Source organism: Canis lupus, chromosome 25, assembly GCF_011100685.1.
Source record: "Canis lupus familiaris isolate Mischka breed German Shepherd chromosome 25, alternate assembly UU_Cfam_GSD_1.0, whole genome shotgun sequence".
Taxonomy (NCBI): Eukaryota; Metazoa; Chordata; class Mammalia; order Carnivora; family Canidae; genus Canis; species Canis lupus.
Genome location: NC_049246.1, coordinates 11,546,198 through 11,571,649, shown reverse-complemented (window position 1 = coordinate 11,571,649; position 25,452 = coordinate 11,546,198). Strand labels below are relative to the sequence as shown.

Sequence of the window (25,452 nt, the reverse complement as noted above, 5' to 3'; positions counted from 1 at the left end):
AAGAGTGATGAATTCCTCTTTGGAAAAGATAAGAAACATGTAATGAGAGCTGTTGAGAGGGAGAATGCTACATTGGATTTATTTAAATGCCTTTTTCTACATTATTTAGTACACAGCTATAAGAAAATAAATTGTGCTAATCGTAATAATCAGCTCAAAAGCAAGTCTGCATTTGTGATGGATTCGAGTAAACAGAAGAACATTTTAATCAATTTTCTTGCTTTCAAATATATGACTAGAATTGAGGTGCCCTTGTAGTAATCCTATTTAACAGGTTGTTATTTTGTTATTGTTAAATAAATATTCTTCGATGTATTGAACTTTTCTGATAGTTAGGATAGTCTTTAGCCCAGACATTTTCTAAAATAGAAATTTAAATTAGTGAAAGTTTAATTAAGGTATAGTAGTTTTGCTGTATGTCAAAATCTTATAGTTGTTGTGAGCTATATTACCAGAAATAACTTATTTTAAAATTATTTTGTTTGTAATATTGTTCTGATAGGTGCATTTTTATTCTCATCCACAAAAGTTGCTTGTCACATAGAGAGTAATTGAATTGGTGCAAGATTGCATAGAGGTGGAAATATTTTAGTCTCTTGAAATTTATCCACTGCTATAATAATTGGGTTGGTAGGTAGTTTAGTTGCCTTTCTTAGGCAAGTTTAATTTTTTCCCCCTTAAATCAAAGACTATTAGTAGAGGCCCATTTCTGTAGTTACAATCTAATTTGTGTAGTATAATATCCATAGGCATTATTTGCAAGGTCATTTTGAAATTTAGAAATGAAGTGTTTTCTTCAAGTTGGTTGTCTCTATTGGCCAAAATTATATTTTATATATTTGTCTGGCTAATGACACTTTTTCTGAAGAAAGTTAATTTTAGCTATTTGCTTCAGCAGACATGAACAGAGCAGTGAGTAAACATAGATTTTCATATTTCAGGTCTTCAATTCGTTAACCTTCCCAAGAATGATCATTCCTTAAAGGGAAATATATATATAAGTTCCCATAAAAGATGTAATTTAGTGCAAATTTGCTATAAATAGGAAAGGTAAAATGGTGGAAACTACCATTAACTTTCACATATAAAAAAACCCTACCAATCGCTATTAAGATTGTTTACTAACTTTTTAAAAATGTTTGCCAGTGACTGTATGCTTTTATTGGAAAAGCTATTCAGTATCAATCTGTTTACATTACTGATATTCATAAGACCCCCATGACATTTGTGTAATTTTTTAAAAAATTTTGGGATTATATCATTGAGTACCTTAAGTTGAATGCCCACTTTAAGACACAATGACTTGTACTTTCACCTAATGTGCAGAGAATTAAAAAAAATTTTAAAAATTAATTCCTTAGGAATTAGCTGCTGCTTTTAAGTGGAGGTAGTTCGTCAGTAGGAAAAAAGATAGCAAAATGGGGAGCAGAAAAAGGTATAGTTTGGAGAATTTGTTTACCTGTATTTGGTGCCCTTGGAGCATTTCTTCATATTGCAGTGAGAATAGGTAAGTGCCAGTATAAAACATTTTGCAAAGCATTTAACTTTGCTGATAAATTTTCTATTCATTTAAGGTTTTATAAAATCGAATTATAATGTATACTTCTAAAACATCTGTTGCTTTATATCAATATGTTGTTCAGCCTGTTAGGACTGTGGGTTAATTTTGGAGGTGTGTATTGAGGGTGGGGGTGGGAAATGATGGGTGGTTATAAGGACATTAGAAGAAGTGTCTTAGAAATTTTACTTGTTTCCTATTCCACCATTCTTGATATCATCTATGTCAGTTATGTTAGTTTAGATTAGTGTGGGGGATGTTAGGAGTGGCTGGTTTCTTTCCTTCTTTTTCCTAGCCAAGGAAGTATCGCCTGGGGATGCTGGAGGAGAGGCTAGTTCCGATGGGATCAAAGGCACGAAAAGCAAAGAACCCTATTGGCTGCCTTGCTGACAGGTGTAAATCAGGAGTACCCATCAATATGGTTTGGTGGAACAGAGTCACAGAAAACAATTTACAGGTAAAAATAATTTTATTAGACATTTTTTGAAAGTGAATATCTTGGCTGCTTTCTGTGTCTGTGTGGGGTGGTGGGTGTGAGATTGGATGGCTTAGTTGACATTCTTAGGTATCCTTAGGTGATTCTTCTTTTTTCCCCCCCCCAAATCAAAGGAAGGTTAGTGGCCCACTAACCACTTAAATGATTTCGTTTGGTGATTTTTTTGAGCTTTATCTGCTTGTAGTATACTTTCCTATTCTTTTATTAAATTTAGCTTTCCCCTTTTGGATTTTGTTAACAGTTTTAAGTTCAGTTATTTTTAATACACACAGTTATTCGGGGTACTATATTAAAATTCGTTATAAAATTTATTGTAGAAAACCTCAGTTATTTGCCTTCTGATTAACAAGCTTCAAAAAAAAAACAAGCTTCATATGTTTACATTTTGTACATTTTTACTACTAAATAAAAATTGTATATAAACAAACTAGTTAAGTGTTGGCTTTAAAACCAACTTCAATAGATGCCGTCACAGAATTAAGGCAGGTACATTTCAGTCTTGACTCTTAGTACTGAATAATGAAAATGGATTTTATAACCCGAGAACTAGCTTTTGAATAAGATTCTGAAGTACTTGTGAAGTAATTTGAATTATATTTAATTTTAATTTAGATTATAATTATTCTAATTTTTAGAAAGTTGGTAATGGTATAATATAAATCTTTTTTTAAAATATAAATCTTTTAATCCAAATTTAAGTTTTGGTGGAAGTAGAATATCTTTCTTCCCAAACTTTCTGTATACATGGGTATTTTTAATATATTACTAGCCAAAAGTCTATAATCCCACACACAGAAAAGATATAACAAAGTTAACAACTTGGCTTTATTTCTGTCACTGACTGTGTTATGAAGGGGTTCCATAATATTTTGGTCTTTTCAGTATTAATACCATAGCAATATTTAAATTGCCTTGGGCACAGAAATAAGAGTTAACTCCAAAAATATTGCAAAACATAGTATCTGCCCCAAAGGAAATTTTTGTAGTATTTTCTAAAGGTAAGGAAAACGTTGGGGCGGGGGGAGAGTCCACATAATCATACACTGAAAATTTCATTGGAAAGTTTTGAAAAAAGCAATATAGTTCACTGGATTTTTGTCTTTTTAGATTGGTAGGAGAGAGATTTGATGTGGATTGTTAGAATTACTTCTCAGTTTTAAAAAGAAAGTCTGAGAATAAATTGGACCCTAACTATAAGAACAGATACAAATGGAACTTGGACATCTTGGAGGCTGTGGAGTAAAACACTGATAAATGCACGGGTATAGCCTCTTGACCTTTCCACAACTGCCTGTCTTATCCTAGTGACAATTTTTGAGGCACCTCTTTTTAGCATACCTTGAAAAATCGTTAGGTTACTGTAAGAATATATGCTAGAATTATGTTTTATTTTTAATTAAAACAGTTATAACAGATAAACTTGTCAATGTGCGAAAGATTGAATTTATGTTATCAGTATCTCATATTTCAACTACTATTATTATTTTATGCTTCAAATAGTTTTTTTCCTTTAAGGACATGAGGTGTGCCTTAGTATCTTGGTTGGAAATTGGAAGGACAATACACCTCATAGTATCAGTCATGTTGAAGTTTTGAAAAATGCTTTTTACTATATTTGTGGATTCCTAAACTGGGTACCTGATACTGTTTATGCAGAGCAAGAAGGATGTCAGTACCTTTTGTTTTGTTTTGTTTTGTTTTGTTTTGTTTTTACTGGGGCTTTTATCTTTTTGTTCTGTAAGAAAACTTATTTATGTGAATCAGTTCTTTACCTTTTTTTTTTTTTTTTTTAGTTTTGTATGATACTTTTTAACAAATTTGTTCACATAAAAAACTTACACAATAAAAGTTGAGTAGCCAGATACATTATCTTTCCTGTTTCATTTGTTTCCTTTCCTTTAAATCTTAGGTCTTTTCAATCCTAAGGTCAGAGAAATGTTTTTATTTTATTTTTAGTAATTATTGCTCTGTTTCTTAAATGCTTACTTTGTGTCAGGCACTGTGCTAAGCTCTTTACATATATTGTTTCTTTTGGTCTTCCTGATAGCTGATGAGAGAAATGTTATTGTTAAATAAAGAAACATCTTCAGAGAAGTTAGGGAAGGTTAAGGTTAAATAGTGGTCAGTAGAGGAGCAGGCTTCTTAATTAACCCTTGTTTGTCAGACTTTAAATTCTCTTTACCTCTGTGTGATATACCCTCTATGAAACTAGAGTTGTGGTTGGCTTAATTACCTAACTGGTTAACTGAACTTCTGTAGGGCAGCTTGCTTTTAGAGGAGAATGCATACATAGTTTTCTATTCGTGGATTGTAACTCATGCATAACTACAGGACTCATAAGGTTGGTCCTTTTTCCTCTTGATTCCATCCAGTTCTCAGTCATCTTTAATTACCTTTCTTTCTGGAACTGGAAACATTTCTTCACAGTGATTTCTTAGTCTCAACCTAACACAGAAAAACAAGTTTTTCTACTTCTGAAGACAAAAGATAACCAACCAACAAAACTCTTAAACCAGAAATAACAACAGAAACTTTCTCTTAAGGTTTCCACCTGAATCATTCATAATTGCATTTATTCTCTTCAGTGCTGGATTTCTTACAAGAGCTCCATGATCCCCCCATCTTTTAGTACTTAATAATCTTTTTATTTATTTTCCATCAAGAATCTCCTGATATGAGAGAACCTGTTTACCACGACACTTGTAAAACAGTGATTCATGCTTTCATTCAATACATACATACAAGTATACATATGTGTGTCTATATATATATGTATATATATATAATATGCTAACTAGAGAATTAAAGATACTTATTATTTTCCTTAGTTTTTCGTAGTGTGGTAAAAGCTAAATTTATTTTTCAGATGTCTCTTTGAAATATTGATAATGTCCATCAAGTCTCCATTACTATGTGGAGTTCCCATTTGAAGACCCTTGGAATAGATTCTGTTCTTTTCTCTGATTTCTTTACCACCCATTTATTCCTTCAGTGTCTGCAGTTTGACGCCATCAAAATTTTGCTGAAATTGCTCTCAGTTTGTCAGAGATCTCCTTAATTACCAAAATGAAGCAGTTTCATCCAGTACTTAAAACTTATGGCTACCTCACTATTTTTGAAACTCATTCCTTTTTGTAATCTTGACTCTTTGTTTTACCCCCTGGCTCCTTGTGAGCTCCTGGTCTTGGCTCACTCATTCTTTGCTTTTCCTTGCATGCCTAAGACCTAAAATGTTACTTGTTAGAACGGTCTTCTGAGTTCAAGACTCAAGAGTTTTTATACTTTCTGATATCTTTGCATGTAGATATGTATCCCATTAACACTGCAGATTTGGCATGTCTAAACTCATGCATTTTTCTGTCCTCCAAATCTGTTTCTTTTGTAGTTCATTTTTAGTTAATGACTTTACCATCTTCCCAGTCCCATCACTAAGGCTACATATCTTAACTTCTCTCCTATCCTCTCTCACATTCTACCATTTATCATAAGAAAGAAACTATTAAAGTCTGACTATCTGTTAATTGAAAGACAGTACATTGGACAATTTATTTGTCATCATATTAAGGCTTTGCCACAATAATACATGTTATACCCATTTGACAAAAATTGTAAGTTGCAATTTAGAAAAACCTTATTTTTTTAAGATTTTATTTTTTAAGATTTTATTTATTTATTCAAGAGAGAGAAAGAGAGAGAGAGGCAGAGACACAGGCAGAGGGAGAAGCAGGCTCCATGTAGGGAGCCCAATATAGGACTCGATCCTGGAACTCTGGGATCACGCCCTGAGCCAAAGGCAGACCTCAACCACTGAGCCACCCATACGTCCCTAAGATTTTATTTTTTAAGTAATCTCTACCCATTGTGGAGCTCAAACTCATAACCCTAAGATTAAGAGTCACATGCTCTACTGACTGAGCCAGCCAGGTGCCCCAGATCTTACTGTTAATAAGTGATAGAGCTAGGATTCTAGCCCAAGTCTATTTAATTCTTAATCTGAGATTTTCTTATTATGTTGTCTATCTCTAATCTTTGTAAAATTCTGCAATATCATCTTCTTTCCCTTTTTAACACTGACATAGTTTATACCCTAAAGGTATCTTCTGAATAATTTTTCTTAAATCTCCTTGTTTTACTTAATGTAGGGCTATCTTTCTTTAATGATCCATACATACTAAATTCTAATCAGATGGAATTTTTCATACTTCATATAATATGAAATACATTGTCCATTCTCTGTATATTAGTACATCTGTACTATTGTTAACTAAGCCTGAAAAAAATATCTTCTTTTTCCTTCAAGAGTTAACTCATATACTGCCTTCTCTGAATACTTGCTTAAACACCTGAATTTCTTTTTACTGTTTCTATAATACTTGGTGTTGTTTAAAGAGTTATTTCTCATTGTTTTATATTAAGTTTCTTTACCTGTTTGCCTTTTCTCATTGGATTGTAAATATTTGAGACTGAGCATGTATTTATTCTCTTTTTGTACCCTTAATGTATCTTGTCTCCAAATGTTACTGTTTAATTTCCTTTTATTAGGCAATATATGTAATTTGTGGTAATTTATTCTAATACTTTTATATATTTAAAAATTTTTATCGTAGGTTCTGGGATTATAGCTACCATATTACTATTGCTTAGTTTTATTATCACAACTGATTTAGAATAGAGGGTAGTGATTTCTTTTGAAATGTTAGAGAATCTTACATTTTTTTAAAACTCAGAGTTTAACATTGCCCAAGTATTCTTGATATTTTCCAATCTTCTGAGCCTGGTAAGAGTGTTAATTACTTCTTGACACTGTTGTTAAGTTATAGGGCTGCTCCATTTTGTAATTTTCTCATGATCTTAGCCCAGACACCAAACAGATGGTAGCTGGAAGGTCACCTGAGCAATACTTTATTTTACCTAAGTGTAAATTCTCTTTTATCTTCCTCAGTCTTTACCTAGGATGTTTACCCATTTCTCTGCCTGACCAATTTCTATGTCAATATCCAATTTTTTAATTTGTTTTTATTATATAGTTCAAATACCATTGTTTAGGATTGAAATATTTTATCACTTACAGAATTGTGAGGATTCAGATTTACAAGCACATAGTAGATATTAAATTTCCGTTCCTTCAGTTTCACTTTATCACTCCAAAATTGGTCTTTGTTTATATTTATTTAGGGTACTATCAGTTATATTCAGATATACATGACAACATGGTGTATAGATAGTGTGTGTATAGAATGAGGCAGTGACATTAATTGTCTTTTAGGGGCTCACATTTTAATGCTAACTCTCATGAATATATTTTTTTTAATTTTTATTTATTTATGTAGTCACACAGAGAGAGAGAGAGAGAGGGAGAAGCAGAGACATAGGCAGAGGGAGAAGCAGGCTCCATGTACCGGGAGCCCGACGTGGGACTTGATCCTGGGTCTCTAGGATCGCGCCCTGGGCCAAAGGCAGGCGCTAAACCGCTGCGCCACCCAGGGATCCCCTCTCATGAATATTTTAAAAGATTAGTTTAAAAATGCTTTATTTATTTTATTTTTTTAAAGAGATAACTGTGTTCCCATCTTTCCCCTAAGAATTATGTGTTAAGGGGCTCCTCGGTGGCTCAGTCAGTTAAGGGTCCAGTTCTTGATTTTGCCTGGAGTTGTGATTTCAGGATTGTGGCAATGAACCTTGGGTTGGACTATGCACTCAGCAAAGTCTGCTTGAGGTTTCTCTCTCTCCCTCTGTTCCTTCCCCTGCATGTGCATGCTCTTTCTCTCTCTCAAATAAGTAAGTCTTAAAAAAAAAAAAAAGAATTGGGTGTCAACTGGAATAAAAGGATGGGAAGTGCATGGCTTTGTTAACTTCTCAGGATATTGCAAGTTAAGATTTACCTAAAAGTAATGACGTGTTTAAATAAAACCATATTCATTTGGTCTCAGACTTTTGGGAAATAATGGGTTATAGATCATAAATTATTAGTGTTAGTGTTGTTTTAACTTACCCCCAGAGTGATGTAAATAAATGAGAACGGTTTAAACTATTGACTGTATTAGGAGATTCATACTTGTCAACATCTCTTTTGATGGCATTAGCCCTCTTTAGTCTGATTAAATGGCATTTCTTTTAAGAAGTATTTAATTAGAAGAATGCTCACATTAAGATCTTTTGGCCTACAAATTCTCCTGTGAATTCTAGTTGGTTGTTAATATCCCGGGAGGTTTTGGAAACTCTCTGGATATACCCCAATCTTTAGTTACTTGCTGAGCTTAGTGTTATTTCAGGTGATTTCTAGACTTTAGGCCCTAGGAGATGGGATTGTTTGGGCTTTAGATGGAATGCATTGGAATTTCATAAGGTTGAAGCTTAAACCTTAAACTCAGTGTTCCTCAGGACTTTGAAGAGTCCTAGAACTCTTGGTGCAGCTATAATGGCATTAGTATGTATGTACTACTTTTTGACCCCAAATCACTTCTTTTCTTTTTTATAGCTGCTATTCTAAGCCTTTAGCACTCTGTTCAAACCTACTCATCCCTTCTCTGTGACTTTTGAATAAATGACTTATGTACTTCACAGGAGGGAAAAAGTTCATGAGAATGTGGTAGCTTTCGACACATGGACAGCATTTTTGTTCATACTGTTTCTTCCTGTGTTTCCTCCTGTCTCAGACAAAGAGGTGTTCCTTTACTGTATGTTTCAGAGCCTGACTTTATTCCCTCTAACAATTCTATTATTTATCCCTTTACAGTTTTAGGCAATATCTCTCTCAATAATGATTTCTTCCTCCTAGCTTGTGAACATGCCATGTTTAAGTTTCTTTTGCTCTGGGACTCCAGGAGTAAGGAATGCTGCCTGAGGAAATGTTTTAGAGTCAATATGTTTGGGAAATGGTGATAAAATTTGAGAAACACTTCCTACTTATGGTTGCTACTTTTTTACCTTTAATTCACCCTCAATTCCCAGTGTTTTGCCATTCACTTTCACCAATCTGTTGAAACTTTTTCTGATAAGGTTACCTGACTACCAAAAGTATCTGTTCTTGCACGGTCTCTGCTGCTTTTGACATTTTTGACCATTCCTTTCTTTGAACTTAGCTCTTAGACTTTTCTTCATTAGTCTCTTTTTGAGGACTTCTTGTCTATTGCCTTGTCCTCAGGAACCTCTCCCAAGCTCTTTCCTTCACCCTATTAGTTACTCCACACTGTGCCCCTCAGGGGTCTCAGCAGATCTTTATTACTTCAGCTACTCCCTATTCATAGTTGACTTTCATGTATATTTTTTTATCCTCTCAGTCCTTTGCTCTCACTCTAAGTACTAGCTTCTTCAGAACATCTTCATTTATATGGCGTAAGACTTTGAAAATTCATTATGTCTAAAACGAACATCACATCTTTTCCTTTAAATGTGTTTTATTCACACACATTGCCTACAACTTTATGCCTGCTGTGTTGGTTATTGATATCACCCAGTTGTCTGACTTGTGAGTTTTTCTTCCCGCTTCCATCTTCCTTATCTGTCACATCATTCAGCCATTAGGGTCTGTTAATTGGGCTACTTTGAAATTGTCTTCACTTTTAATATTACTGAGTTATAGTTTAGGTCCACCTTCATTTCTTATCTGGATTGTTATTACTGTAAGACTTATTATCTGGTTTCCTGCTTCTAGTCTTAACTTTTATTTTTTTTTTATTTAACTGTTAAATCACTACCTCATGATTATCTGATCTTGTTTCTTATCTTTGTCATTAGGATAAAATTCAGATCCTTCAGGAAATTATCCAGGGTGTACCTATTGATCTCTCTACTGATTATTGCTGTAGACCTGCTGGACTATTTGTAGTACCGTGAAGAGTACCAAGCTCTTTCTGCCTCTTCCTTTGAACATTGTCTTTGAATATTGCTTTGCTTGCTGTGCCCTTTTCTGTTTTGACTCTGCAAACTTGTCCTTTAGGATTCATTTTGAGCATATTGTCTTATTACCTAATGAGTCAACATTAAGCATTTGTTCACCTTGAGCACTTTTATCACTCTAACGTATTAATGTATAGATAACTTGTCTTAAAGGCTAACAATATGTGGCACATTGTATATACTTAATATTTCATTCACATGTGTGAATGTTCTGAGCTCTTGGGATTGCGGAATTAGGTTCAGGGTACATTATACCTGTGAAATGCCAGTCTTTGAGCTTCTAGAACACAGTGCCTATGTTATATAGATTTTTCTTCTCTACAGTGCCTAGTACAGGGCATTGTACTTCTATGTATTAGCTATTCAAATAATTGAATGAATTAACCTTCATTAGTGATTATCTGGCAATAAGAATATTTGACCTGATGGTAGCCCTGAAATTTAATGCTTTGTGCATTCTCTTGAAACTTTTTTGGGTACAGTTTCATGACAAAAAATATCATTATGGAAATATGTTTGAAAAAGCTTAGTTTATATTGAGTCTTGTGACTGAATATGGCAGAGTTCTTGGTTAGAGAGAATGCCTCTAAATAAATCTTTCTTGGGGCAGCCTGGGTGGCTCAGCGGTTTAGCACCGCCTTCAGCCCAGGGCCTGATCCTGGAGACCTGGGATCGAGTCCCACATCAGGCTCCCTGCATGGAGCCTGCTTCTCTCTCTGCCTGTGTCTCTGCCTCTCTCTCTCTCTCTCTCTGTCTCATGAATAAATAAATAAAATCTTTTAAAAAATGTCAGTAGAATATTTAAAAAAAAATAAAAATAAATCTCTCTTACTATACAATGGGTCAAATAGGTTTTACTATTATATAGCTATGGGTAGAAACTGTGCATAGATATAGAGAATAGCTATATAATAATTCTTGTCTCTCTGGAATGCTGTGATGGTCTCATTCTGTCCTACTCATTAACTCAACTAAATGGATATTTTTACTCTTTTTAGGGAGAGTAATTTTTTCTTAAGCTTTCTCTGGATACTTGACATAAATAGGTAGAGCAATATTGAGAATGAGCTAGGAGATAATGCCTCCGTGACCATTAATGATTACTGTTTTGGGGGGACTTGTGACCTATAAATAACTTTCAAGTGGAAGAGGAGTAGTTCACCTATTTTTGTTTGAAAATGTCTTCTGTCTTCCATAACAGATTTTTGCTTCTTTATATACATTGATTCTATTAGTCTCAATTTAAATATTGCATATTTTACATGAATTCTTGTGTACACCTGCTGTTCAGTGATGGTGATATGCAAAGAAAAGGAAACTGTGTAAGTGGCTTTATGATTGGCAAATCTTAAACTTTCTTACAACTTTTTTGTAAAAATTATATATACTTATGGAAAAAAATCCAGATACAATAGAGAAGTACAAAGAAGGAAGCAAAAATGTCACCAGTTTCCTCACCACTCGAAGATAACATCTCTTATAGCATTTTAGTGAGCATCTTTAGTTAACATCCTTTTATATACATGGGCACGTATGCAACACACATTTTCCCTCTTTCCCGTCCTTCCTTTTCTCTTAGGCATAAGAATAAATCATTTTATAGAAATAGGTATTTGATATAATTGCTTTATTGTAGCCCAAATTTTATTTTATTTTTACTCCCATGGTAAATAAAAATATATCAATTCACATGATTTTTAATGGCTACTTGCTATTATGGGTACCAAAATCCACATGACTTAAATCCCTACTGAGAGGTATTTTAGTTACTTCCATTTTAAAAAAAAATCATAAATTGAAAAGCTATGTGCAAAATTTAATTTTTTTCTACATATATGATTTTCTCCTTAGCTCTAATTCCTAGGTGTGGAAGTACTAGGCTATGCTTATTTTTCATTTTGATACATATTATCAAGCCGTTCTCAGGAATAGTGTTTATTTCTGACACACTTTGTAAAGGATGGACTGATGAGTATTTTTTTTTTATTTTTGTTTTGTTTTGTTTTAAGCTGTTACATATAATTTTACTGAGCTTACGAAGATTTTTCTGTTTAACTATCATAATATGAAGCTTATTACTAATTGATTTTCACTTGTAGGTTCTGATGTACTGATACTACTTTAAAGATATTCAAATTATAAACAGGAGAACTTCAGTTTAAAACAATACTGAAGTGCATCTCTTGGAAGCATTAGTAATCAACTTTCTTCAACGATCTTCACCAATTTCACTCTGTTTTATTTAGAAATCATATTTCCTCTTGGGATATTTATCAGAGGGCCCAAATTGCTTTAGAAAAATTTTAAATTAAGATACTAGACTAATTTCACAGTAGTAGTAGTAGTAGTAGTAGTAGTAGTAGTGGTAGTAGTAGTAGTAGTTGTAGTATTTTAGATGTTAACTTTTAACTTAAAAGGTGAAATTTTAACTTAAAAGGTTTAAACAGGTCAGTTTCTGAATAACCCAGAAGTGGAGTATATTTTGATAATAAATTTTAAATTGACCATATTTGGATATGTTTGAAATAAGGGGAAATAACAACCCATTAAATTAAAAAAAAATCTTGTAGAAATGTGAACTTGGAGGGTCTGTTAGCCCTTTGACTTCTCCTTTCCATCTCACCCTGTTCCTCTTTATTCTATATTACTTATGAACACTGAAGACTGATAAAAATAGCTCTGAGTAGGGCTGTTCTTTATGTCCTTGGGTCTCATCTTTTTATGCCTTTGTAGATCATTTTATCAAGGCAAAATACTTGCCAATTCCTGCCTTTCTTTCTCATTATCAGTATCCCCTCTTTTACCTACCTAAATAATTCACTGGTCTTTGCCCTTGCCAGAAGGCAGGCAGGCAAGGAGACAGACTGACAGACACACACCCCTTGGACATAAATCTTTTAAATTAGTCCTAACTGGGCTTTTCTGTTAACTCTAAAGAAGAAAGAATAGTAGTGATGATGGTAGATTGGAGTAGGTTTTAGAAAAAAGTAGATAAGGCTAAGATTAATAACATTTCATATCCTGTTTTTTAAAATTAATTCAGTCAGGTGGAGACTTGATCTGTTCAATCTAATTGGATTTCATCAGTAAAGTTATTAAACAAAACTTCCCCTTCTCTTCCTTTCTTCCCACTTTCTGTTCCTTTTTTTCCTTCTCTTCCTTTTTTTTCCTGCTTTTCTCTCTTACTCTCTTTAATCCTGGTTGAAAAGTAGAAGGTAGATTGGTGTTGAGCAAAATTGGAGTCTAGTAGGTCCATTGGGATGATGTTACAGTAACACTGAGTAGAGATGATGGTGGTGAAGACTAGGGCACTGACGGTGACATAGGTAGAAATAGTTGAATTTGGGAAATATTTAGGATGTAGAATAGATGTCCTGATTTGATGCTTCAAAGATTTCTATGTTATCAAAAGGATAGTTAGTTGTAACATAATTTATCTGTTTAGAAAAGAGATGATATAGAAAGCACAATGAAACTTGAAGAAAAGCAACTTAATAGGGAGGTGATAGATTTGCTCACAAATTGTTTGAAATGATAGTTGCAAAGCACCTCTTTATTAGTGTCTGGCCTAACCAAAATGAGGAATTGGCTAAATTTTATTAACTGATCAAATTAGGAATACCTTATGTTTTGAAAATATCACTACTAGATTTGTTTTATGGCCAAAGTGGAAAAATGAATGTTGGACTTCTCTCCAGAAATAGTTACAAAACTTTTAAGACGTTAGATATCAGACAGTGAAGGACAACCATCCCTGATAGACAGGAAACAAAGGTGAGCCTAGTTTACTGTTTGGAGGGAGTTTCCAGGCCTGGCACATGGAGTCAGAACTCAGGTGGAGCCTAGTGATCTCTAATTGGGGAGACCAAACTGGAAGTTCACAGAAGGTTTTGGTCTCAAGGAAAAGTACTGATGAGAAGAGAGTTCATAAACAGAAGGAACTGCAGACACTTGCAAAGTTCCCTTTGAATCTTCAGCTGAGTACTGATCAGAAGGTATGAGTGAGGAGGCTACATGAGCTGGAAGAAAAAATTCTTGAAGGGATAACAGGGAATAACTCTCAGAGTTCATACAAGACCAAGTATAGTTCCTTCTCACCAGACAACATGGAAAAAAAAATCATGATTTATGAAGCACTAGTAAGGTAATGGAAAGTCTTGTAGTGGGACCAAATTATTGTCTATAATAAATGATGCCTTGACCCTTTCTAATGAAGTTTAAAAGCAAGACCTGAAGGATCAGAGACCACTTTTTAAGCAGTTCGTGATGGAAAACAAAGGTCAGGAATTTTTATAGGAATGCTGAAAAATGCCCAGACCCAACAAGATAAAAGTAGCAACACTTGGCATCTAATCAAAAATTAGTAGACATGCAAAGACTACTTGTGAGTCCTAAATTATTTTGAAGTAGTTTTTTTAAAAAAGAAAAATAAACACTTTTTTCAGACATACAAGAGTTGAAGGATTCACCACCAGCAGATGTGTACTTCAATAAATACTAAAAGAAGTATTTCAAGTAGAAGGAAAACAAAAAGCATATGGAAATCAGGATCTATCAAAGAGATGAAGAACACTGACAACAGTTACTACATGAGTAAATATAAGAAACTTTCCCCTTATTTAAGTCTCTTTGAAAAATACTTGTTTATAGCAAAAATAGTAACTTCTTATAAGGTTCATAGTGTAATAGATTTAAAGTATGTGATGAGTAGAGCACAGAGTCTAGGAGAGGAGAAGTGGGAGTATAATATTGTAAACTTGCTATAGTATATATGAAATAGTTTAAGACTAGATGATAGTTGATGTTAGGGACTAAGTTGTGTTTCCCCCTAAATTCATTGCTTATGCCCTAATCCTTAATGTGACTATATTATTAAAGAAAAATTAAGGTTGAATGTGATCATAAGGATGGGGCTCTAATCCAATATGATTACTGTCCTTAGAAGACAAAGAAATACCAGCAGTGCACAGGCACAGAGAAAAGGCCTGTTGCCTTGAGGGCATAGCAAGATGATTGGTCTGCAAGCCAGGGAGAGAGGCCCCAGGCAAAACCACTTCTGCTGGCACCTTGATCTTAGGCTCTCATCTTCTAGAACTGTGAGAAAATAAATTTCTGTTGTTTAAGCTGCTCAGTATATGGTATTTTGTTAAGACCCTAGCAGACTAAGATAGTTGGTGATAATTTAAATATATGTATTATAAAACCTAAGGCAGCCACTATAATAACACAACAGAGAGTTATAGCTAAGTAAGCTGAGAGAAGAAATAAAGAGAAAATTTAAAAATCAGTTAATCCCAGAAGGCGGCAGAAAAAGGAAAAAGGGAACAAAGAACAAAGAGAACAAATAGAAAAGTAGCAAGATGATAGATTTGCATCTAACCATATTAATAATGACTTTAAATGTAAATAGCTTAAATGTCCCAATAAGAAGGCAGAGATTTTCAAGTTGGATTTGAAAAAAAAACAAGATCCAACCAAATGAAACTGACAAAAAACCCACTTTGAACATGAAAACTAAAATAGGTTTAAAGTTTTAACATGCACTAGTCAGAAAAGACGTGTGTGTATATTACTAATATCATATACCACACACAATAATGTGAATACTATAATATGTAGTTAGTATAATTATAGTAGTTGTAGTAATAGTAATATACTACTGCATATTATCAGTCTATATGTAATGTATGTGTATGTGTATATAAAGGGATAAAGGGATAGCTCATTAAGAGCATGGATGTACCATTCTTAATTATGTACCTAATAACAGGGTTAAAATATATGAGACAAAGACCAATATAATTGCAAGAAGTAGACAAACAGTATACACACACACACACACACACACACGTATTATAATGTATATATATAGTATAATAATATAGTTGGCCATTGAACAATGTAGAGGTTGGGGTGATGACCCCCCCCACGCATTTGAAAATCTTTGTATAACTTGTGACTACCCCAAAACATAATGACTAGTAGTCTGTTGTTGACTGAAAACTATACTGATAACATAAACATTTGATTAACACACATTTTGCATGTTATATGTGTTATATACTATATTCATACAATAAAGTAAGCTAGAAAAAAATAATATAAGAGAAAATACATTTACAGGTACTGTACCGTATCAGAAAATCTGTGTGTAAGTGGACCTGCACAATTCAAACCCATGTTATTCAGGGGTCAGCTGTATAGATAGTACACTGATATACACTGTATATACAATATACCCATGATAGCTATATTCATGTCAAACAAAGTAGGTTTCAGAGCAGAGAATATTATCAGGAACAAAGAGAGTTATATTTGATAAAGATAAAGGGATAGCTCATTACAAGCATGAACGTACCATTCTTAAATATTTATGTACCTAATAACAGGGTTAAAATATATGAGACAAAGAATAATATAATTGCAAGGAGAAGTAGACAGTGATAGGATTTTAATACCCCTGTCCATATTTAGAAGAAAGAGACAAAATCAGTGAGAATAAGGGAGATTTGAACAACTCTTATCAATTTGACATTTATGGAACACTGTGCTCCCAAACAACTAAATATATATTCTTTTTAAGTCACATAAAACATTGACTAAGACCAATTCTGGGTGATGGAACAAGTTTCAGTACATTTAAAAAAGGATTCAGATCAGATATATATGTTCTCAGACTATGATGAAATTAAATTAGAAATCAATAGCAAAGATTTTTGGAGAATCTTCAAGTATTTGGAAACCAAATAACACACTTCTAAATTACACGTGGGTCAAAGAAGAAATAGGGAAAGTAGAAAGTGTACTGGACTGAATGAAAATGAAGGTATGTCAAAAGTTGTGTGATGCTGCTAAAACAATAATGAGGGAGATTTATAGCTCTAAAAGTCTATAGTAGAAAAGAAGAAGCATTCTTTGGGTCAGTGACTTCAGCTTCTACCTTAAGAAACTAGAGAAAGAAAAACGAATGCAGCCCAAATTTGGCCCCCCAAAAGATGAGTTCATGTCCTAATTCCTGGAAGTTGTAAATTCTACCTTACTTAGAAAAAGAGTCTAAAGGATTTGGAGATAAATTTAAGTGGGCCCTGAACAATGGCAAGTGTCCTGATGAGGCAAAGGGAGATTACACACAGGAGAAGGTGATGTGAGGACAGAGACAGAAACAAGTGATGTGATCCAAGCCAAGGAATGTCAAAAAAGAATGCTGGCAGTTATCAAAAGCTAGGAGAGAAGTGTAGAATGGATTCTGCTCCAGTGCATCTAGAGGGAAGCACCGACAACTTGATTTTTGGACTTCTGGCATCCAAAAAGTGGAACAGCATACATTTCCGTTGTACTAAGCCATCAAATTTGTGGTAGTTTGTTACCAGGAAACTGGTACATGTGTACTAGCAACAAACAATAATACATTGAAGTTTTTTAAATTATGTAATTTATGATAATATCAAATATAAAATAGGGATCAGTCTGACAAAGGTCTGAGGACCTGTACATTAAAAACTTTGAAACCTTCCTGAGAGGAATTAAAGAGGACCTACATAAATGGAGACATACATCATGTTCATGGATCTGAAGACTCATTATTAAGATGTTGATTCTTACGAAATTGATCTACAGATTAGTGTAATCTCAAATAAGTAGTTGATTTTCAACAAAGTAGCAAAGGCCATTAAGTTCAGGAAGAATGATCTGTTTAGCAAACAGTGCTGGAATAATCAAATATATGCCAAAAAATTAGACCCATACCTCACACTTTAAAAATAAATTAACTCAAGGTGGATCTTAGACCTGCATGTAAAACATGAAACCACAAAACTTAACAGAAGAAAACAAACTATCTGTGACCTTTGGTTAGGCAAGTATTTTTTAGATGCAACACCAAATACATGACCCTTAAACATTTTATAAACTTCACTTCATCAATTTAAAAACTTAGTTCTTTGAAAGATACTGTTAAGACAGTGAGAAGAAATCCTAGACGCAGAAAAAATATATGTATATCACATATCTGACAACGGACTTCTTTGCGAAACTGTCAAAATTCTGCAATAAAAAACAAATCCAATCAAAATGGTTAAAAAAAAATACGAACATTTCATGATAGAAGACACAGAATGGCAAATAAATCATTTGGGAGATGCAAAATAAAACCACATTGAGATACTACAGACCTATTACAATCTCTAAAATATAAAAGTCCGACCAAAAACTACATGTCCCTGAGTACATAGAACAACTTGATCTCTCCACAGAGTGCTGGTGCACATATTCAATATGTACCATTTCAAATAGTACAGGCACTTTGTAAAACAGCTTACCAATTTTTTTAAAAGGTTATATAATCATATGCCATGTATTCAAGCCATTCACTATTTTTCCAAGAGTAATGAAACATATCCACACAAAGACTTGTACATGAATGTTCTTTGCAGCTTTGTTTTTAATAGCCAAAAACTGGAAACAACATTTGTCCATCAGATGAAAAAGTAAGTTGTGGTATATTGATATTATTGAAAATTAATCAGTAAAAAAGGAATGAAATACTGATGAGAGGCAATGACATGGATGAATCTTAATGTTGTCAAGTGAAAAAAGCTAGGCAAAAAACCAGCACATACATATGTATGTTAGATTCATTCATATTAAATTCTAGAAAATGCAGATTAATCTATAATGACAGAAAGCTTATCTGTGGTCGCCTTAAGACCAAAGTAGGGGAGTAGAGAGGAATAGGAGGGAGGGATTTAAAAGAAGCTTGTGGCAACTTTTTGGCATAATGGATATATTCATTATCTTGATTTGGGTAATGGTTTCCTTGTCTACCTATGACCAGAGTTATCAAAGTTTACATTTTAAGTAAGTGTGGTTTATTTATATGTCAATTGTACCTAAATAAAACTGTTAAGAAAAAGCAGGTCATGTTTCATACAGAGAGTAGAGGGATTACCAATAGCAACTTAAGATATTAGGACAAGTAAAGCAAGTTGAGCTCATTATAAGGATCTGTACCACAAGGTATTCAATGGATTTTATTGATTTATTATGTGATTTTTAAAAAACCTGAACAATTCTCAGGAACATTAGTGGTTTCTCAATCATATGTTACCTTAAAACAACGTTGTTTTTCTTACAAACCTTTTTGACATATTTGTAGTGAACTATTATATAAGATTTGGTGTTCTTTTATAATTTAATATAAATTTCCCATTTTCCTCTTTTAAAGATTTTATTTATTTATTCATGAGAGACACAGAGAGAGAGGCAGAGACACAGGCAGAGCTTCCACGCAGGGAGCCCAGTGCGGGACTTGATCCCGGGTCTCCAGGATCAGTCCCTAGGCCGAAGGCGGCACTAAACCGCTGAGCCACGGGGGCTAATTTAAAAAACATAATTTAATGGTTGTACTTTTTATTTGGTTACACTATTAATTAGTCCCTTAATTTATGAGATTCATTTATTGTGGTCTAATATAAGTGTCTCTTTGTAGTGGAGTCCAGCCAAGTATTAAATACTGAATTTTATTTTAAAAAATAACAGTTTCCATGGAATCATGTAATAGTAGAAAAGCATAAAATTGTGTTAAATCTGAGTTACCAACCTCATCAGAAAATTACTTCATTTGTAAAAAACAAAAACAAAAAACCCTACCAGATGGGAAATACTCTATCATTTTGATTGGGTGGGATATCTACATTGATATATTATTATTTTAAGTATAGTAATAATTACAACAGGGCTTTTAAAGCTAAATGTTAGGACTCTTGATTTAGTCTATTTCTGTTTAGAGAGTACAGGTAGGGATCATAGCTAACTTTTGGGGGATGGTGTCAATTTATAAAAAACACTTGATTGTTTTTGGCATGCAAGTTGCAGTGTAAATTTAAGTGTATGAGAACCCGAAATTCTAGATTCTCTCAAAGTGAATGTCTATTACGTGAATAAACATTGATTTATTTTCAAATGTACATTAGAGCGGTTAAAGGAATGCTGAAAATTAGGATTTAAAATATAAACTAGAAAAAAAAACTAGAATAGAAATAGAAATGATGAATATAAATATAATTACCTGTAGATGAAATAACAAATGTAATACTATAGGAACATTATTAGGTAGTTAGATAAGGTTTATGTAAATCATAGGGCAGGGTTTTTTTTTTTTTTTTTTTTTTTTTTTTTTAGGGCAGGGTTAATAAAACTTTTATTCCATTTTCTTTAGGGGTGTTAAAGTTAGAAAATTTATACATTCCAAATCCTTGAGTCTTCTTTCTAGATGTAATCTTCACCTCCTAAAGCTAAAAGAAATTGTATACTTTCTGATGAACATATATTTCATTTTAATGTGATACTCGTTTTAGTTAACCAGTTTTGCCTTATTCAAAAAATTGTTCTTGTTAACATGTTACAGGTGTTTGCCTATACTGTTTTGTTACTATATAAAGCCCATATTTATATTTTAAATTAAAAAGTCATTTTAAGAATATCTTTTAATTGTAGTTATTAGCTAATTTCATCATAAAAGTATTCTCATTATTATAATTTGTATTATTATTTTAAATATTTCTGATAGTTCTCTAATCTGCGTAGATAATGCAAGAATTTTTATTACCTGTTAATAACTCTACTCTTATTCCTAAATTTTGGTTTTTTTGCATTGCACCTAATCCTGTGTAATTTTTTTTCCCTGCCATTTAAACCCATCTATTTTTCTTTAATCTCAAATACTCAGAATTGAATAAAACAAACTCCCAAACTATCCACTTAGAGAAATGCTTTGCCATCTTAAACCAGGAAAGAGAAAGGAGGGAGGATTTTAAGCTTTTTTTTTTTTTTCACTTTTTAAAAAATTAATTTATTTATTCATGAGAGATACAGAGAAAGAGAGGAGCAGAGACGCAGGCAGGGGGAGAAGCAGGCTCCATGCAGAGAGCCTGATGTGGGACTTGATTCCGGGACTCCAGGATCACACCCTGGGCCAAAGGCAGGTACTAAACCGCTGAGCCATCCAGGGATCCCCTTTTTTTAACTTTTTGATTAAAATTCACTATTGGCTAAGTTTCTTTGCATCTGTGGTTGTTGAATCTGTAAAGGTTGCAGTTTAGAGTGTAAGTTTTCAGTTACATTAATTTCAATTTCTAGTAAATTTGGAGGCTCTTTATAATTTATTATGACATTTTATATATGGTTAGTTTGGGAATGGTGGAATAGACTTTCCCCTCCTTTTTCTCCTTTATAGGATCCTTTATTTTATTTTATTTTATTTTATTTTATTTTATTTTTATTTTATTTTTATTTTTATTTATTTATTTTTTTATAGGATCCTTTAAAAGGCTTTCAAATGAATTTAAAATAGATTTAATTTAGAGAAGCTCAGCTTTGACATCAGTTTATTATTCACAGTAAATATAACTGACAAGGAAAATGAGTAATACCTATTTCTCAGGAATATGCTACTGAAATTTTTGTATACACATATAATTTTCTTTGTTGTCTCTTAGTAATCTTGTAATCCTGAAGTCCCCATATCTCCTAGGTTTCTTGGCTCTTACAGTATACTGATTGCTTTTATCTTGACTCTTACCTTCTAAAATAGATTTATGATTAACTGAAACACATTGTTTTAGCTCTGAAGTGATCCTGTTAGTAGCCATTTGTTCCCTTAGAACTAGGAATTACTGTATTAGTAAAATGCATGGATTTATTTTTCTACCCCAGAAATTAAGGAATGTCTGACCATACTTTTATAGAGCACTCCACTGTTTTTGAAAACTTCAGAATTTGGAAGGGTTTTGGAACATACACACACACACACACAGAAAAGTGATGGAAGAGGATCTTTCTTTCTCTTTGGAAAATATATTTTGGATCAGGCCTGAATCCCCGCCCCAAATATCATTTCTTAGATGAGGCAGTTAAAGAGGTTTATTCTTTAGTATTTTTCCAATTAAACCCAGATTAACATTTCTTCTACATTTTATTACTTTGTATTTAATGTTAGCTGGCATGTAACCAGTAAGCTATCATTTGTTGTAAAGTTTAAATTTAGGTCAGTCTATTGATTTGTAATCTTACAAATCTAATAATTTGAACTCTAATTTGGCAGTATGCAGTATCATATTGAATTAGGGAAGTTATTCTCGAGTTGTACAGGAATTCCATCTTCTTATTTTCTCTATGGTGGAAATGGATTTTTACATTCAAATGATCAAGTGATTAAATGCTCTGCATCATGATTCAGTGTGTTTTAAACTTAGTTTATTATATGTATGCATAAAATGTGGCCTGAAGTGTGAGCCATACTGAATTATCTCATTGGCTGACCATTTGAAAATTAAATTCAGATGTTACCATTACTGGGAAGAGTGACTGAATCTTTATTATGCTTAGTCATTTAGAATTTAAAATGGTCACCATTTCAGAAAAATTTAGGGTATTTATTTATTCCAGGTGGACAAAATACAGGCCATTTTGAATTTGTTATCCAGTATTATAATGTTCCAGTAGTTCTTACAGCCTAAAGTACTATGGCACTTGAATATATAAAATGTTGTCATAATTCAACCGTGAAGAAAATTTTTTCCATATAATCTCATAGTAAAAGACTTTAAATATAACAGAAGTTAAGTGTGATACTTGTGGGCATTGAAAGCATTGGAGCCTCTGTTAGTTTTTTTTTTTTTTTTTTAATAACTTGATTCCTCCCACCTTTTCCTGGTTTTTAAATGTTTTTCTTGTCTTTACTCTGTTACTTAAATACATGGCACAATATTATTGGGGAAACGTCTTAAGTATTTTAAAAAAGGAAGTGATTAATTTTGGAATGAAGGCTTTTTTGACCTTTATTCTGATAGAAGTGGTTTAAAGATATTAAACTTGAAACTTGTTGCTCAGTTTTGAGGTAGTCTCAACCTCCCAGTTCTCAAAGTATTAGGAGAGTTTGATAATGATGCATATAGGACCGTCAAAGGCAAATTTTACATGTTTCTGGGGTTATATGCTGCAAATGAAATGATTAAAATCCTCACAATTTGATTAAAAAATTTCCCTCAAGAGATCTCATTATACCACTCCAAAATATGCAAACTAAAAAATGCTGTACATCCTTTCAATAAAATATTTTACTCAAATCACTGTGCAATAGTGCCTAATAGATTCAGTGTCTTTTTTAGACTTACAGTGTGTTAACTTACTATATTTGATTTTTAAATAGACACCAAATCCTACTGCAAGCGAGTTTATTCCTAAAGGAGGATCAACCTCCAGGCTGAGTAACGTGTCCCAGTCAAATATGTCTGCCTTCTCTCAAGTTTTCTCTCACCCATCCATGGGAAGTCCTGCTGCTGCTGGGTTAGCACCAGGTAAGTTGAGTAACTATTTCCAGTGAGTTCCAGATATCAAATCTGTAAGGACTATTTGCTATTAGTTTATTAGAACTGAAATTGTATATTTGAATGATACACATTTGGACACATTATGAGTCTTATGTTCTTGGTTTTGGTACCATAGATTGAATGTGTAGTTGAAAATTTTAAAACAAAATTTAAATATGAACAAAAATTATACATAAGCATGTTTAAAAGCACAAAAATAAATTTAAATTAGAAAATGGTTTATTAGAAAAAATATCTACTTGGACTTTACTATTTCTCTACTTTTTAAAGTCAATAATAATGCTGTTTCCTTCAAAAGCTTCTGTAAAAAAATCAGAAATAGACTATTGAGATAAACATGTATGTGTGTATATATATATTTCAGAGTCTTCTTTTTATAGTAAATTTCTAAAAAAATAATTGTGTCGTTCTAAATACAAGTTGTTGAGATATATTGCCTTCCAGGTGTTTGATTATAAATCTATAGAAGTAATTTTAAGTTGACTAAATTATTATAAACAATAGTAGGAAAGAAATGTATTTAGAGATCATCAAGGTGGAGAAAATAGTACTTTTCGATCATTTTTTTTTCCAAGTTCACCCATAATGGCAGAAGAATTTGGACAAATGCACTTATACCCCGGGTGACCCTTCCAGAATCCTATTTTCTTTGAAGTCTTCTCTTTTATCTTAAAAATTCATACAAATTTTGTATTCTACTCCATATATAAACATTTATTTTAATATGAAAATATGAACAATTTCTAAAATAGCATCACTCATCCCTATTGTGTACCTTAATTAGAAAATTAAGATGTAGAGAATTGTGTTGAATTTATAATAAGTTCAGAGTAGGTTTTCTTGTCTATATAAATTGTTCGAACTACTCACACAGATTATATTTCAGAACCTGTATTGGATAATCATCCCTTAATCTTGGATGTTTCAAAAAAACAAATAAGATGAATTATGTATATACTAATTGAAGCCAAAATTGGTCTGCCAAGATCAGTCTGGAACTAGTAGTGCCTCCAGGGCTTAATCCAGTTAGTAGGAGTCATCAGTTTTGATGCTAATATCGAAATCAAGGATCTTTTTGAGATAAAGAATAAGAGTAGTACTGATAACTGTATGGAACAGAGCATCTGGTTTAACATATAAAGTATCAAGTGTACTTAGAGGCGGAATAACCTTGTGTTGCCAAGGATTTTATCAATGCCTTCTTCTGCCATCTTTTTCTTTCTTGCTCTTTTCCTTACACTCAGCTCCCCTTCCCTTTGAATCCCTACCCCCCTCTTCTGTCTACTTACCTTTTCTTCTACTCTGGCTCTTTTCAGATTCAGTTAAATTTTTAAATATTTTCCCTTCTTCCCTAGAGAGCAGTGTCAGAATTGAATATCCCTGGTAGCCTAAAAGTTTTACTTGTAAGTAATTTGCTACTATGATTTTTGTCCCATTGAGGTGTGTTCACATTGTTTACATGAGCATAATCTACATGTCAGCAATACATCTAAAATTTCTTAGAGATTGTCCAAACTTCTGAGCAGTGTTTATAAAGCATCCACAAGCATGATATCCATATACCAATTAAAAACTTTGGCTCTCTTAATTAAGTACCAGTTTATTTTGGCCTAACAACACATCTTCCCTTGTTTCAAAATTAAATTTTTGCTTACATCTTTGATCAAATTAGTTCAAGCTTGCCATTAAAAAAAATAAACTTCTAAAATATTGAGTTAAAAATGCAAAGGAAATTTTAGATCTTGAATACATTTAGTTAAAAATTGTTACTTTTTGTTACTTTGTTACTTTAAGCTCTTAAGTAGGTGGGTAGGTAGATGTTTCGTTGGTCTCGGTTATCAACTACATGAATTTAGGATGAAATCAGTTAATATAAAACATTAAGTTAGCTGAGAAACCACTCTCCTATATAGTTCTAATGATAAAATGGTCATTTTATTTCCTATTAATGGAAGTAATTACTGTCTGGAACCATTGGAAATAGATCAGTATATCACATTAAATGTATTTCTGAATATCTATTTTTAAAAATTGTTCTTCATTCAAATGGAAATCAACTAATAAGCTAAAGTATTTTCCACAAATACTGGAATGATGAATGGTTTTGCATT

The 25,452-nt window shown here is 32.8% G+C and overlaps 1 protein-coding gene across 7 annotated transcripts in view; it reads left to right on the top strand.

Moving 5' to 3' along the window:
• Positions 1–25,452, top strand: part of PAN3 (poly(A) specific ribonuclease subunit PAN3) — a 134,925-nt gene that overhangs the window by 37,941 nt on the left and 71,532 nt on the right. For 5 of the 7 annotated variants that reach the window (XR_005378426.1, XM_038573387.1, XM_038573386.1 and 2 more), the window contains exons 5-6: positions 1,854–2,015; positions 23,161–23,308. Coding sequence is in view for 6 of the 7 variants with exons in the window: in XM_038573387.1 (XP_038429315.1) it covers positions 1,854–2,015; positions 23,161–23,308 (310 nt within the window). In the remaining variant the exon portion in view is untranslated. The remainder of the gene's footprint in view (positions 1–1,853; positions 2,016–23,160; positions 23,309–25,452) is intronic. The other 2 variants (XM_038573389.1, XM_038573390.1) reach the window with 1 other exon arrangement.